The sequence below is a fragment of the Hylobates moloch genome, unplaced genomic scaffold (assembly GCF_009828535.3).
Source record: "Hylobates moloch isolate HMO894 unplaced genomic scaffold, HMol_V3 SCAFFOLD_8, whole genome shotgun sequence".
Taxonomy (NCBI): domain Eukaryota; kingdom Metazoa; phylum Chordata; class Mammalia; order Primates; family Hylobatidae; genus Hylobates; species Hylobates moloch.
Genome location: NW_026652283.1, coordinates 6560120 through 6575909, shown reverse-complemented (window position 1 = coordinate 6575909; position 15790 = coordinate 6560120). Strand labels below are relative to the sequence as shown.

General features: G+C 47.5%; 1 protein-coding gene across 5 annotated transcripts; it reads left to right on the top strand.

The window, feature by feature from the left end:
* The first annotated feature begins 2102 nt into the window (after positions 1 to 2102).
* Positions 2103 to 14664, top strand: ING4 (inhibitor of growth family member 4). Of its 5 annotated transcripts, none has more exons than XM_032159420.2 (8): positions 2103 to 2198; positions 8449 to 8520; positions 11855 to 12021; positions 12201 to 12306; positions 12486 to 12591; positions 12835 to 12982; positions 13856 to 13917; positions 14007 to 14664. In XM_032159420.2, the coding sequence occupies exons 1-8, from the start codon at positions 2162 to 2164 to the stop codon at positions 14044 to 14046; spliced, it is 738 nt and encodes a 245-aa protein (XP_032015311.1). In that variant the 5' UTR covers positions 2103 to 2161; the 3' UTR covers positions 14047 to 14664. The 5 variants fall into 5 exon arrangements, with proteins under 5 accessions (XP_032015311.1, XP_032015310.1, XP_032015308.1 ...); XM_032159419.2 differs by having other exon boundaries at positions 12483 to 12591; XM_032159417.2 differs by having other exon boundaries at positions 12201 to 12315.
* Positions 14665 to 15790: the final 1126 nt, after the last annotated feature.

Below are 15790 nucleotides of genomic sequence, written 5' to 3'. Positions count from 1 at the left end.
CTGGGCCACAGAGCGAGATTCTGTGTGGAAAAAAAAGAAAACCTTGCTTTAAGCACCAAAAAAGTTGTGAAAGTTGTGACCAAGCTCCCACATCCTGAGAACTGGTGGTTCTCTGGGACTGCTGGCCAATCGTACTTGTTACCTAGTTTGGCTGGGATAAATAAAGCCCACTTAATTTAGTGCTAGATATCCTGTGTGGGCACCTAAGATGGTGTCTCAATTTGTTGTGTAATACCAATGAATGTATCACATATGACCAAATATGCCAATGTTTCTTAGCTCCCTGAATATTTACTGCTTTTTCCTCCCACTCTCACCAATTCTTGAAAAGGCCCTAATGGCCCTAACTTCATCATCAGTATTAGAACTAGAATCTACTCTCTTTATGGATACACTCAAACTCACTTATTGCAACAACCCTATGAGGTAGTTAGTATTCTCACTGTATAGTAAAACAGGCACAGAGATCAAGTTACCGAAAAGCATGACTTGTAATTAGAGCACAATTTCCTGGATTCTATTGCTGTATCTTACTACCTGCACACTAGTAAACCTGGGGTTTACGGGCTACAGATCCTCTCAGCTCTGATACCCCCCCACTCTACAGCCCCTGACCCCCTCCTCCAGCCTGCTCTTACTGTGCAGATAATGTTTCAAATACATCCCTGCATCCATTTCGAAGCAAAACAAAACTTCCAATCTGCCCCGAGTTGGAAGTTCCTCTTCTTCACATATTTGGTAGAAATTATATAGCTGAAAGTATGTCTCTTTAAAAACTTGCCATAAGACATTGGTAATTCTTATGAAGGATGTGTGAGGGTATGAAAGATGTGAGGGGTGGCAGCTATCTTTAAGATACTATCTTACTAACACCACTATGAGGTTATGGCCTTTGAGTTCTGTTTGCCTAGTGTGTTGGCAGCTTCTCATGCCCTTGACTGCTTTCCATTCTGATGAAAACCATAGAAATCACTCTACCATAGCTGACTAGAGTGATGGCTAGCAACTGACTAGACAACTAGCCCAGTAGTGATACTGCTCCATCCCTCAATCCCTTCAGAATTATGATGCTAACATCACATATAAACAAAAGGAAAACAAAAACATGAGATTTCCCCCTTAGAGAGTAGCAAGAGGGGCCAGGCATAGTGGCTCAGGCCTGTAATCCCAGCACTTTGAGAGGCTGAGGTGGGCAGATCACCTGAGGTCGGGAGTTCGAGACCAGCCTCACCAACATGGAGAAACCCCATCTCTACTAAAAATACAAAATCAGCCTGGTGTGATGGTGCATACCTGTAATCCCAGCTACACAGGAGGCTGAGACAGGAGAATCACTTGAACCCAGGAGGTGGAAGTTGCGGTGAGCCATGATCACGCCATCGCACTCCAGCCTGGGCAATAAGAGTGAAAATTCTGTCTCAAAAAAAAAAAAAAAAAAAGCAAGAGGGCAAGGCAGGAAGTAATATTTTATATGTGAAAGTGTATTCTAGTGTAACGTACAGGAGCTCTGAGAAAAGATGTGCAGAATTATAGCTTTATTGTGAGTCATTCTTTGTATTTATAAGTAGAAAGCTGGTAATCTTTCTCAAGTTAAAAAAAATAATGCTGGGGGAGATGGTGTTTGTGTGAGTGAAAAGAAATGCAGACGGTTTAAATGTCTCAAGGCCTGATACTCTTCCCCAGCTTCCTTAAGAAACTAACTGGCTTGAAAAAAGTCATAATCTGCAAAAGAGGGAAAAAAAGTTGGATCTTCCAGTTGCTGAGAAGGGATGTTTACGCAATATGAGCCTAAAGTGAACAGTTACCCTGCGCGGATTACCATACATTCCCGTTTTGGAGGGAAAAAAGTTTGCTAGAGAATGCAAAATGGCGACCTCCAGTGACGTCATACACGTCTCGGTCGCGTCCTGGGGTCTCTGTAAGGGCGGAAGCGGGCTACAGCCGCCTCACTATGGGCGGTCGTGGCTACCATGCAAAAGGAAAAGTTTCAGCGTCGGGCGGATGTGTACCGGCGGTAATATAGTAAGGGCGGAAGTTTTCCTTTAAGGGCGGAAGTTCGCCTTTTAAGGGCGGAAAGGCTTTAGCCCCAAAATGGCTTCGGCCCCTGTCGCGTTACAGTCACTTCCGGGGCGGATCGGAAGTTGCTTTGTTTTGCTTCGAGATGGCTGCGGGGATGTATTTGGAACATTATCTGGACAGTAAGAGCAGGCTGGAGGTGGGGGTCGGGGCTGCAGAGTGGTTCGGGGATCAGGGATGAGAGGATCTGTAGCCCTTAAGTCCCAGTGACGAGAAGGTCACAATTATGAAGGGGTTCTGTGGCAGGAAATATTGGTGGGTGCGGAGAAAGAGGGGGCGGGGTAGCAGGATCGAGGCCCCGCTGTTGGGTGTAGACGAGGGAGGGGTGCGGTGTGGGGGTTAGTAGACGTGTCTTGAAAGGCTAGTGTGCATGGCCGGGAACATAATTGCTGCTCCCATTCTCCAGGGCCTCCAGCCTCAGGGTAGATTTTTTTTTCCCCATAGTCGTTCAGAATTGTTATCACCCATTGCCATTAGGAGCAGCGGTAAAGACCTCTCCTCCACTCCGTTCTTCCTCAAAAGGGGCTTCTCATGGGGTTGAGAGTGGTGGTGGTCAGTGACCACTGTCTGATGATGAACTAGAATGCTTCTCTTCATGGAGTAAAGATCTAATTCCCATCAAATGAAAATCTGGTGTTTATGCCATTTGTGTAAACCACCCCTGCACAAAGCCTATCGCTCTATGCGCTTACATTTGTTCTAGGGCCCAGAGTCATTTATTCAACAAATATTTATTGAGGTCCTGCTATGGGTCAGACATAATGGCAGGCACTAGGGATAGAAAAATGAGTAAGATAAGGCTCCTGCTCTCAAGCTCACGATCTAGTAGGAAGCAGATTCTGCAAATAATTATAAAACACTGTGACAAGTGAAATAATGGAAATACATTAAAAAGGACACTTGGTAGGCAACACTGGAGAAAAAGGGGGTAATTACCTGGGGATGTAGGAAAAGCTTTACAGCGGAGGTGATGTTTGAATAGGGTCTTGAAGGTTATTTGCCAGTGAGGAGAGAAAAAAGGAATTCCAGGTTGGGAAAAGCATCCGCAAAGGTACTGTGATGGGTTTGTGGCAAGGTCAAGGGTGTTTGGTATTTATGACTCAGAGGTCAGCATATTTGATATTTATGAATTTAAGGTAAGAAATTGAGAAACGAGACTGGAGAAAGAGGCTGAGGCTAGACTGGACAAGGTCTTTTAAGCCAAACTAAGAAGTTTGCATTTTAAAGTAGAGTATGATTTTTATAAAGGAAAATGACTAATATATGGTAAATTGGAGTATGATATTGTCGATAACAGAGATCAATTAGTGATAACATTCCAGGACAGTGATAAGAACCTGATTTTAGGGAGTTACAGAAGTATTTAGGAGTTAAATATGAAAAGACTGACTGAATGACTGAGTGGTTGAGAGAGAAGGAAGAATCTAAGGTGGCTTCTTCCTGCTTAGAAAGTGAGGTAGACAGGCCGGGCGCGGTGGCTCATGCCTGTAATCCCAGCACTTTGGGAGCCCAAGGCTGGCAGATCACTTGAGGTCAGGAGTTTGAGACCAGCCTGTCCAACATGGTGAAGCCCAGTCTCTACTTAAAAAAAAAATTAGCTGGGCATGGTGGCATGTGACTGTAATCCCAGCACTTTGGGAGGCTGAGGCAGGAGAATCACTTGAACCCAGGAGGTGAAGATTGCAGTGAGCTAAGATCATACATACCACTGCACTCCAGCCTGGGTGACAGAGAGAGACTCTGTGTCCCTCTCAAAAAAAAAAAAAAGGCTGGTGGCCAGGCGCGGTGGCTCATGCCTGTAATCCCAGCACTTTGGGAGGCTGAGGCAGGCGGATCATGAGATCAGGAGATCGAGACCAGCCTGGCTAACATGGTGAAACCCCATCTCTACTAAAAATAAAAAAAAAATAGCCAGGTGTGGTGGTGTGCCCCTGTAGTCCCAGCTACTCGGGAGGCTAAGGCAGGAGAATCGCTTGAACCTGGGAGGTGGAGGTTGCAGTGGGCCGAGATCACACCACTGCACTCCAGCCTGGGCAACAGAGTGAGACTCCGCCTCAAAAAAAAAAACAAAAACAAAAACAAAAAGGCTGGGAGCGGTGGCTCACGCCTATAATCCCAGCACATTGGGAGGCTGAGATGGGTGGATTGCCTGAGGTCAGGAGTTCCAAGACCAGCCTGGCTAACATGGTGAAACCCCATCTCTACTAAAAATACAAAAATTAGCTGGGCGTGGTGGCAGGCGCCTGTAATCCCAGCTACTTGGGAGGCTGAGGCACAAGAATCCCTTGAACCCGAGATTACGCCATTGCACTCCAGCCTGGGCGACAAGAGCAATACTACACCTCAAAAGAAGAGAAAAGAAAGTTACTCAGAGGAGAAAAGATCACGCCAACTGCTGCAGAGATATTTTGTAGGATAGGCTTAATAACACCATTAGATTTGGTAAATCACCAGTGACTCAATCTTGTGAACTGGTGGTAGCAGACCTGAAGTTGTAGGTTTAAACAGTAGAGGCATTTCATTTTTTTAAATTTATTTTATTTTAGTTTTTCTGTTTGTTTTTGAGACAGAGTCTCGCTCTGTCACCCAGGCTGGAGTGCAATGGTGTGATCTTGGCCCACTGCAACCTCTTCCTCCCGGGTTCAAGCGATTCTCCTGCCTCAGCCTCTCGAGTAGCTGGGATTACGGTGCCCGCCACCATACCCAGCTAATTTTTGTATTTTTAGTAGAGACGGGGTTTCACTGTGTTGGCCAGGCTGGTCTCGAACTCCCGACCTCGGGTGATCCACCCACCTTGGCCTCCCAGAGTGCTGGGATTACAGGCATGAGCCACCGTGCCAGGCCTTTTATTTTTAATATATATATTTAATTTTTATAGAGACAGGATCTGGCCATGTTGCCCAGGCTGGTCTCAAACTCCTGAGATCAAGTGATTACCTGCCTTGGCCTCCCAGAGTGCTGGGATTACAGGCGTGAGCCACTGTGCCCAGCCAGTAGAGGCATTTTTAAAGTTTTAGGTGGAGTCTTGGGAAGAGATTTTTCTTGTACTGGGGTGACAAATATTCATGCATTTATTCAAGTATTTACTGAGTACCTGCTCTTTGCAAGTCATAATTCTAAACACTAGGGAAACAGGAGAGAATATGATAGCCATGTTCGGCCTGGGGAGACAGATACCAAATAACTAATTACACATTATTATTTTTGTTTGTTTGTTTTTTGAAACAGTCTTGCTCTTTTGCCCAGGCTGCAACCTCCACCTCCCTGGTTCAAGCAATTGTCCTGCCTCAGTCTCCCGAGTAGCTGGAACTACAGCCATGGGCTGCCATGCCCATCTAATTTTTTTTTTTTTTTTTTTTTTCGAGACGGAGTCTTGCTCTGTCACCCAGGCTGGAGTGCAGTGGTGTGATCTCGGCTCACTGCAGCCTCCACCTCCTGGATGCATGCCATTCTCCTGCCTCAGCCTCCCAAGTAGCTGGGACTACAGACGCCCGCCACCACGGCCAGCTAATTTTTTTGTATTTTTAGTAGAGATGGGGTTTCACCATGTTAACCAGGATGGTCTCAATCTCCTGACCTCGTGATCTGTTCTCCTCGGCCTCCCAAAGTGCTGAGATTACAGGCGTGAGCCACCGCACCCGGCCTCATTTTTGTTTTGTTTTGTTTTTGAGATGGAGTCTCGCTCTGTCACCCAGGCTGGAGTGCAGTGGTGTGATCTCAGCTCACTGCAACCTCCACGCCCCGGATTTAAGCAATTCTTGTGCCTCAGCCTCCCAAGTATCTGGGATTACAGGTTTCACCATGTTGGCCAGGCTGGTCTTGAACTCCAGACTTCAAGTGAGCCACCCACCTCGGCCTCCCAAAGTGCTAGGATTACAGGCGTGAGCCACTGTGTCTGGCCCTAATTTTTGTATTTTTAGTAGAAATGGGGTTTTGCCAGGTTGCCTAGGCTGGTCTTGAACTCCTGGCCTTGAGTGATCCACCTGCCTTCCAGAGTGCTGGATTACAGGCATGGGCCACCACACGCAGCCAACTAATTACACGTTTATTTAATTACAGTTGGATAAGTGCTTTAAAAAGGTGGTTAGAATACCTTAACATAGATCTAGGGCAGTTCACAGAGTCTGGGAAAGTTGAGTTTGAGCTGAACTTTGGAAGAACGAACAGGAATTTAATAGGCCAAGAGGGATGGGGTGGATGGGATGAGGAAAAGCAAGCAGTGCATTCCAACTAGAGAGAACAGCATTTGGAAAGCCAAATGGCAGGAGGAGTACAGGCCAGTTTGAGGCAGTGAGAGGAGGCCAGTATGGGCAGAGCAGAGCACAAAGGGAGACTGACATGAGTTAAGGCTGGTGTGAGTGAGGTAAGCAAAGGCCAGAAAGCACAGAACATCTTCAGAGCAATAGGAAGTTACCAGAAGGTTATAAGCTGGAGAGTGACTTGATTAGGTTTGCATTTTTTATTTTTGTGTTTTTGTTTTTGTTTTTTTGAGTCAGTGTCTTGCTCTGTCATCCAGGCTGGAGTGCATTGGTATGATCTCGGCTCACTGAAACCTCCACCTCCCAAGTTTAAGGGATTCTTGTGCCCCAGCCTCCCAAGTAGCGTGTGCACCAAGCCCGGCTAAGTTTTTGTATTTTTGGTAGAGACAGAGTTTCACCATGTTGCCCAGGCTGGTCTTGATCTCCTCAGCTCAGCTGATCCACCCACCTGGGCCTCCCAAAGTGCTAGGATTACAGGCATGAGCCACTGTGCCTGGCCAGGTTTGCATTTTTTAAAAAGGACATTCTGGCTACTGTATGGAAGTAGATTGGAAGTGTTATGTGTATAATGGAGGATACCAGAAGACTATTTGTAATTTGAGGACAAAGAGCTTGGAGGCAGAGATGGAAAATAAAAGAAAGGGGCCGGGCTTAGTGGCTTATGCCAGTAATCCCAGCACTTTGGGAGATCAAGGCGGGCGGATCACCTGAGGCCAGGAGTTCAAGACCAGTCTGGCCACAATGGTGAAACCCTGTGTCTACTAAAAATACAAAAATTAGTCGGGTGTGGTGGCGTGTGCCTGTGGTCCCAGCTACTCCAGAGGCTGAGGCAGGAGAATCACTTGAACCTGGGAGGTGGAGGCTGCAGTGAACCAAGATCATGCCACTGCACTCCAGCCTGGGCAACAGAGCAAGACTCCGTCTCAAAAAACAAAAAAGGAAAAGAAAGGAAAGGGAAGAGGTTTTTTTTTTTAGAGACAGAGTCTCGCTCTGTCACCAGGCTGGAGTGCAGTGGTGCAATCTTGGCTCACTGCAGCCTCTGCCTCCTGGGTTCGAGTGATTCTCCTGCCTCAGCCTCCTGAATAGCTGGGATTACAGGTACGCGCCACCACGCCTGGCTAATTTTTATATTTTTAGTAGAAACAGGCTTTCGCCATGTTGGCCAGGCTGGTCTCAAACTCCTGACCTCGTGATCCACCCACCTCAGCCTCCCAAAGTGCTGGGATTACAGGCTTGAGCCACTACACCTGATGGGAAGAGCTTATTTGTAAAGGAAGGTCACTGAAGGCGAAAAGGGTGGGACAGCCATGCAGAAATGGAAAGGTTTTGTAGAGAAAGAGTTAAGCATGGCCTGTCATGAGAGAACTGATAAATCCTGTCACAGATAAATCCAGAGGTTCAGAGGAAGGAAGACTGAGCTGCACTTATTTTTTGTTTGTTTGGTTTTTTTTTTTTTTTTTTTTGAGATGGAGTCTCGCTCTGTTGCCCAGGCTGGAGTGCAGTGGTGTGATCTCGGCTCACTACAAGTTCCGCCTGCCAGGTTCACGCCATTCTCCTGCCTCAGCCTCCTGAGTAGCTGGGACTACAGGTGCCCGCCACCACACCTGGCTAATTTTTTGTATTTTTAGTAGAGATGGGGTTTCACCATGTTAGCCAGGATGGTCTCAATCTCCTGACCTCATGATCTGCTCTCCTCAGCCTCCCAAAGTGCTGGGATTACAGGTGTGAGCCACCATGCCTGGCCGTTTGTTTGTTTTTGAGACAGGGTCTTGCTCTATTACCCAGGCTGGAGTGCAGTGGCTCAATCACAGCTCACCGCAACCTCTGCCTCCTGGATTCAAGTGATTCTCATGCCTCAGCCTCCCAAGTAGCTGGGATTAGAGATGCACACCATCACACCAGGCTAATTTTCATATTTTTAATAGAGATGGGGGTCTCGCCATGTTGGCCAGGCTGGTCTTGAATTCCTGGCCTTGAGTGATCCACCCCCTCGGCCTCCCAAAGTGCTGGGATTGCAGGCATGAGCCACCATGTCCGGCCTGAACTGCACTTTAAAAGGAGCTGTAAGGCCTATGCATAGTCAGTCCTGTGATTGTTTCTCTCTCTTCCCTAGGTATTGAAAACCTTCCCTTTGAATTACAGAGAAACTTTCAGCTCATGAGGGACCTAGACCAAAGAACAGAGGGTACGTATAGAGTAAAAAGTTTTTGTATATAATGAGTGTGTGTAATCATTTATTTTTCTACTTGATGTTACTGTATCATCTGGTATGATCTGGAGAACTGTGGCTTCTCTCTCTCCTTTTTTACACTCTTGGAATTCTTAAAACAGGATAATGATCCTCATTTCTGTATCAGCTTTTTCATAACAAATATAGTATTGTGAAAACGCCTCAAGAATTCAAAGATGCTGTGTTCTTTATGTCTTCCTCGAGAATAATTAGCCAGGCCGGCTCACACCTGTAATCCCAGCACTTTGGGAGGCCTAGGCGGGCAGATAACTTGAGGCCTGGAGTTTGAGATCAGCCTGGCCACATGGTGAAATCCCATCTCTACTAAAAATACAAAAACTAGCCAGGTGTGGTGGCGTGCACCAGTAATCCCAGCTACTCGGGAGGCTGAGACATGAGAATCGTTTGAACCTGGGAGGTGGAGGTTGTAGTGAGCCAAAATCATGCCACGTGCCACTGCACTCCAGCCTAGGCAACAGAGCAAGACTCTGTCTCAAAAAAAAAAAAAAAAAAGAATTAAAGAAAGTCAACTCGAGTCATTTCTGCTCTCCACGTTTGACATATTTATAGGATGACTAGAATGTTTCTACTTCTCTCATCGTTAATGTTATTGTCATAAATTCCCAGTGTGACTTTAGACTGCAACATATGTCGGTAGATGGGAGGTTTGCTGTATGAGAAGTCCTTAAAAAGAGAAAGAAAAAAGAAAGAGAGGAAAGAAAAAAAAGCAGTAATTGACACCAGGATCTCTACACCGTTCACACTTACAGAAGCATTAGATGCCATCTTCAGCTTGGAACATTGAGCAAATTTAGCTGCATTGGGCCATTCCCTTGGTTTCTTCAGAGATGCCTGTTGGAGCTATTCCCGTACCCACTGAAGGATCTGTAGTCTTGTCTTCCATTCTATGTAGCCATGTTCAAGGATGTAACAGACTGGTTTTGAGATACATGAAGCTGTGTCTTAAGTTACTCTGAGTTTACACATGAAAAGGTGAACGTCCTCGAAAACCCTGGACGTAGTTCCCTGAGAACTGCCTGCCGCGTGGTGAGCACCAGCTTGCTTTGTTTGTAATACGGTTCTAACTCTTGAGTTCACACATGGAAAGACCTGTTGGAGATGATGGAACTATATGCTTTTTCAGCTTCTTCCAAGAGCCTGGAATGAAGTGGAGTATAAACAGTGTATTCACAGATCCTCCTGGTTATCTGTTGCTGCACTATGTTAGAGTCAGACTTGTCTCTTACTACTGATGTATTTATGAGCCTTTCCAAATATTAGTAAACATCTGTAGTCTCAGTGTCCTGGGACATTACCATTCTTCCAATATTAAAACATCTGGGGCTGGGTGCGGTGGCTCACACCTGTAATCCCAGCACTTTGGGAGGCAGAGGCGGGTGAGTCTCCTGAGGTCAGGAGTTTGAGACCAGCCTGGCCCATACGGTGAAACCCTGTCTCTACTAAAAATACAAAAATTAGTCGGGTGTGGTGGCGCATGCCAGTAATCCCAGCTACTCAGGAGGCTGATGCAGGAGAATCGCTTGAACCTGGGAGGTGGAGGTTGCAGTGAGCTGAAATCACACCACTGCAGTCCAGCCTGGGCAACACAGTGAGACTTGGTCTCAAAAAATAAATAAATAAAATAAAACAAAACATCTGGGAGACCGGGTACTGTGGCTCATGTCTGTAATCCCACTACTTTGGGAGGCTGAGGCGGGCAGATCACTTGAGATCAGAACTTCAAGACCAGCCTGGCCAACATGGTGAAACCACATCTCTCCTAAAAATGCAAAAATTAGCCAGGTGTGGTGGTGCACACCTGTAGTCCCAGCTACTCGGGAGACTGAGGCACAAGAATCCCTTGAACCTGGGAGGCAGAGGTTGAGGTGAGCCAAGATCGTGTCACTGCACTCCAGCCTGGGCAACAGAGCGTGACTGCATCTCAAAACAAACAAACAAATGCGTTTGGAGCAATATCTAGGATGGACAAACAGGCAAAAAAAAGTGATGGAAAATGAAAGAAGTTGCAATGATGAGCCAAATAGGGTGGGCAGCCTGGCTGCAGTGGCTCACACCTGTAATCCCAACACTTTGGGAGGCTGAGGCAGGTGGATTATTTGACCAGGAGTTCAAGACCAGCCTGAGCAATATAGTGAGACCTCATCTCTAGAAATCATTTTTTTTTTTTAATTATCAGGGTGTAGTGGCATGTGCCTGTGGTCCCAGCTACTCCAGAGGCTGAGATGGGAGGATCATTTGAGCCCAGAGGTCAAGGCTGCAGTGTGATCCGTGATCATGCCATTGCATTCCATCCAACCTGGGCAATAGAGTGAGACCCTGTCTCAAAAAAAAAAAAAAAAATAGAGTGAGCAGTAAGATAAGCAGAATCGTTACACGGATGTTGGAGTAAGGTCTAATTTTAAATTGTGTGATACACTCAACTACTCAGGAGGCAGAAAGATAGAATCGCTTGAGGACAGGAGTTGGAGGCCAGCCTAGGCAACAAACATAAGACAGAACCCGCGCCTGCCTCTAAAAATAAATAGATTAGGCCAGGCATGGTAGCTCACCCCCTATAATCCCAGCACTTTGGGAGGCTGAGGAAGGCAGATTGCTTGACCCAGGAGTTCGAGACCAGCCTGGGTAACGTGGAAAAACCCTGTCTCTACAAAAAAATAGAAAAAATGAGCCAGGCGTGATGGTGCCTGAGCTGGGAGGATCGCCAGAGCTCAGGAAGTTGAGGCTGCAGTGAGCCGTGATTGTGCCACTGCACTCCAGCTGGGCGGCAGAGTGAGACCCTGTGTCAAAAAGAAAAAATACTAATAATTTTGAAATGTGTGATATTGATGTACAGACTTGGAAACCAGCAACAGGAGATGACTCAGCCTGATCTGTGGCAGACAACTGCTGTGGGCTGTTTTTGAGAAGGAAACAATGGCTTTTGAGACAAAATTCAAGAAGCAGAAAGCCCTTCAAAGAAGCATCTTCAAACATGGACAAAAATATACTTCATAGAAATGTGGTGTGCAAAGGATCCCTTGCTGTGTTTCAATAATTTAAATTCCAACTATGATAGCAATGTTTTCAGCACCTTGAAAGGGCCTTTAAAGCAAATATTGTCAGTATGTTCCATTACTTGAGTGCATGGCACAGAACCTCTGAACATTCAGTACTTTTTAGTTGGAAGGTTGTGCTAGTCAATGGAAAAGGTCCAAAGAACAAAAGGAAGAAATGTGTTTCACCTAGCCACTCAGGGGCCATTGTGACCAGGCCTCTGTCTCTGTTGTAGACCTGAAGGCTGAAATTGACAAGTTGGCCACTGAGTATATGAGTAGCGCCCGCAGCCTGAGCTCCGAGGAAAAATTGGCCCTTCTCAAACAGATCCAGGAAGCCTATGGCAAGTGCAAGGAATTTGGTGACGACAAGGTGCAGCTTGCCATGCAGACCTATGAAATGGTATGGCCCTGTTCATGGCTCCCCACCTACCTCCCATCTAATCCTCAGGGTCTTAGACCCCTCCTTCAACTGTGTTGGGATATGTTTGGGGTCTGTGAGATCCATAAACTCTGCCTTAACCTATTTTCTTTAATTGGAGATAGTTTTGTACCTCTCCTTTCTCCTTCCTTTCCACCCAGGTGGACAAACACATTCGGCGGCTGGACACAGACCTGGCCCGTTTTGAGGCTGATCTCAAAGAGAAACAGATTGAGTCAAGTGACTATGACAGCTCTTCCAGCAAAGGCAAAAAGAGTGAGGAGGGGGGCGGGGCTGTGAGAGGTGGGGCGAGGATTCAAAGGGAGAAGAAGTCAGCTCTTCATCTGGTGGGAAGTTTGGCACCAGGTTGGAAGAGGGGGAGAGAAGAGGACTTAACCCATCTTTCTGTCTCCCTGCCTTCTGGCTTTCTCCCTCTTCCCTAGAAGGCCGGACTCAAAAGGAGAAGAAAGCTGCTCGTGCTCGTTCCAAAGGGAAAAATTCAGATGAAGAAGCCCCCAAGACTGCCCAGAAGAAGTTAAAGCTCGTGCGCACGTGAGTGTATCAGGGAGCCCATTGCCAGATGACATCCTCTTCTCTCCCGGTGCCCCACTCCCAGCTGGCACCGCCCCCTGCCACCTTCTATATCTCTGTGCCAAGAACTCTTCTTATCATTTTGGTATCTGCTGGAGAAGCCACAAATCATTTGCCCTACCAGGATCTCCTGCCACCTCTGAAAGCCTCAGGCTTTAGCTTCCCTTCCTGCAGATGACACTTTCTCTTCCTCTTGGCATGCAGAAGTCCTGAGTATGGGATGCCCTCAGTGACCTTTGGCAGTGTCCACCCCTCTGATGTGTTGGATATGCCTGTGGATCCCAACGAACCCACCTATTGCCTTTGTCACCAGGTCTCCTATGGAGAGATGATTGGCTGTGACAACCCTGATGTGAGAAACATTTTGCCTCAGGATGGGGGGTTGTGAGGGGCATGAAGGGAGTGGGTACAACAGGGAAAATCCTACAGTTGAGTACTGAGACTTCAGAATAGAAGAAAGATGGGCTGGACGTAGTAGCTCTTGCCTGAAATCCCAGCACTTTGGGAGGCTGAGGTGGGCAGATCACGTGAGGTCAGGAGTTCGAGACCAGCCTGGCCAACATACTGTAACCCCTTCTCTACTAAAAATACCAAAATTAGCTGAGCATAGTGGCACATGACTGTCATCCCAGCTACTCGGGAGGCTGAGGCAAGAGGCAGGAGAATTGCTTGAACCTGGGAGGCAGAGGTTGCAGTGAGCTGAGATCACGCCACTGCACTCCAGCCTGGGCGACAAGAGCAAGACTCTGTCTCCAAAAAAAAAAAAAGCCTGAAAGCCTGGCGCTGTGGCTCACGCCTGTAATCCCAGCACTTTGGGAGGCCAAGGTGAGCGGATCACTTGAGATCAGGAGTTCGAGACTGGCCTGGCCAACACGGTGAAACCCCGTCTCTACTAAAAATACAAAAATTAGCCAGGCATGGTAGCGTGTGCCTGTAATCTCAGCTGCTCGGGAGGCTGAGGCAGGAAAATCGCTTGAACTCGGGAGGTGGAGATTGCAGTGAGCTGAGATCATGTCATTGCATTCCAGCCTGGGCAACGGAGTGAGACTCTGTCTCAAAAAGAAAAAAAGAAGGAAGATGGTGGGAACTGGTTGGCCTTGGGACTTGCAAGAATTCTCCAAAAGGATGGAGTAAAGGACAGGATGTTCCTAAGGAATCTGGAGGGGCTTTCTCTCCTTCCTGTGGCCCTTCCTGGCCTCTGACTACTTCTTTCTTCCTCTTCCAGTGTTCCATTGAGTGGTTCCATTTTGCCTGTGTGGGGCTGACAACCAAGCCTCGGGGGAAATGGTAAGTGGCAGGAGTTGGAGGGTCCCTAAGTTGAGTGGTCGAGGGCATTCTCCCTTTCACTCACTTTTCTCTCCCCTTCTCTTTTTCAGGTTTTGCCCACGCTGCTCCCAAGAACGGAAGAAGAAATAGATAAGGGCCTTGGATTCCAACACAGTTTCTTCCACATCCCCTGACTTGGGCTAATGGGCAGAGGAATGCCTGTGCTGGGGCCAGGGGTTCAGGGAGGAGCGGATGGCACAGTGCTGTCGTCCCTTCTCCTCCCCTCTCCCCACTGCCGGTGCTGAGGCTGCATCAAACCCTGGTAGGGAGGGGTGCCGCAGCCACTGACGGTATGTGCTCTCCTTCAGCCCTCTCCCTTCGGAGGGACGTGGTCTTGCCCACTGTCCTTTGGCCTCCATGCTGAGGTTGGTGCTGTATTTCAGAGGGAGGGTCCTTTTCATTCCCCTTGCTTTGTATTTAAGGACTGGGGCATAGCATGGGGGCAGTCCCCCAGACCTCTTCATTCCCCCTCCCCCTGTGGTGAGGGCTAGGTGTGATCAACACTTTTCTTCTCCATTCCCTTCCTGCTTTTTTCATGGTGGGGGATCCACCAGGTCATCTAGGCTTTGGTCCTAGTTGAAGGGGCACCCCTTCCTCTGTGCCAAGAGGATTCATCCTGGCCTTGTGAATGGGAGAGGGGGCAAGGTGGAATGCAGATAACTCACATGTAAAAGGAACTTGGGTAGGTAAATAAAAGCTATACATGTTGGCCTGCTGTGTTTATTGTAGAGACACTGTTTTAGTAAACATGCTGAGCATTCTTTTTGCATCCTCTGGGTTGGATGTGACGTGAGAGGATGGCATGCCAGAACCCATAAGTTCTCAACTTGGGAAAGACAGAGGTGCTGGAGGGTGGGCCTCAGACCAGGGGGTTTCCAAAACTTTGTAAATCATACATCTTTTTTCCATAAAGCATCTTTCACTTAATTTCCAATAAATGATGTATTTGTGCTATACATGTTTACTGCTATACTATACATTAGCTTGACTTCTTTTTTTTTTTCTTTGAGGCAAAGTCTCACTCTGTCGCCAGGCTGGAGTGCAGTGGCGTGATCTCGGCTCACTGCAGTCTCCGCCTCCCGGGTTCAAGTGATTCTCCTGCCTCAGTCTCACAAGTAGCTGGGACTACAGGCATATGCCATCACGCCCAGCTAATTTTTGTATTTTTAGTAGAGACGGGGTTTCACCATGTTGGCCAGGATGGTCTCCATCTCTTGACCTCATGATCTGCCTGCCTTGGCCTCCCAAAGTGCTGGGATTACAGGCATGAGCCATGGCACCCAGGCTGATTTCTTTTCTTTTCTTTCCTTTTCTTTTTTTTTTTTTAAAGTAGGCCAGGCCTGGTAGCTCACGCCTGTAATCCCAACACTTTGGGAGGCCAAGGGAGGAGGATCACCTGAGGTCAGGAGTTCAAGACTAGCCTGGCCAACATGGCAAAACCCTGTCTCGACCAAAAATACAAAAATTAGCTGGGCATGGTTGTGGGTGCCTGTAATCCCAGCTACTCGAGAGGGTGAGGCAGGAGAATTGCTTGAACCTGGGAGGCAGAGGTTGCAGTGAGCTGAGATCGCACAACTGCACTCCAGCCTGGGCAATAGAGCGAGACTCCATCTCAAAAAAATAAATAGGCTGGGTGCAGTGGCTCACACCTGTAATCCCAGCACTCTGGGAGGTTGAGGTGGGTGGATCACCTGAGGTCCGGAGTTCGAGGCCAGTCTGGCCAACATGTTAAAACCCCGTCTCTACTAAAAATACAAAAATTAGCCAGATGTGGTGGCATGTGCCTATAATCCTAGCTACTTGGGAGGTTGAGGCAGGAGAATCACTTGAACCC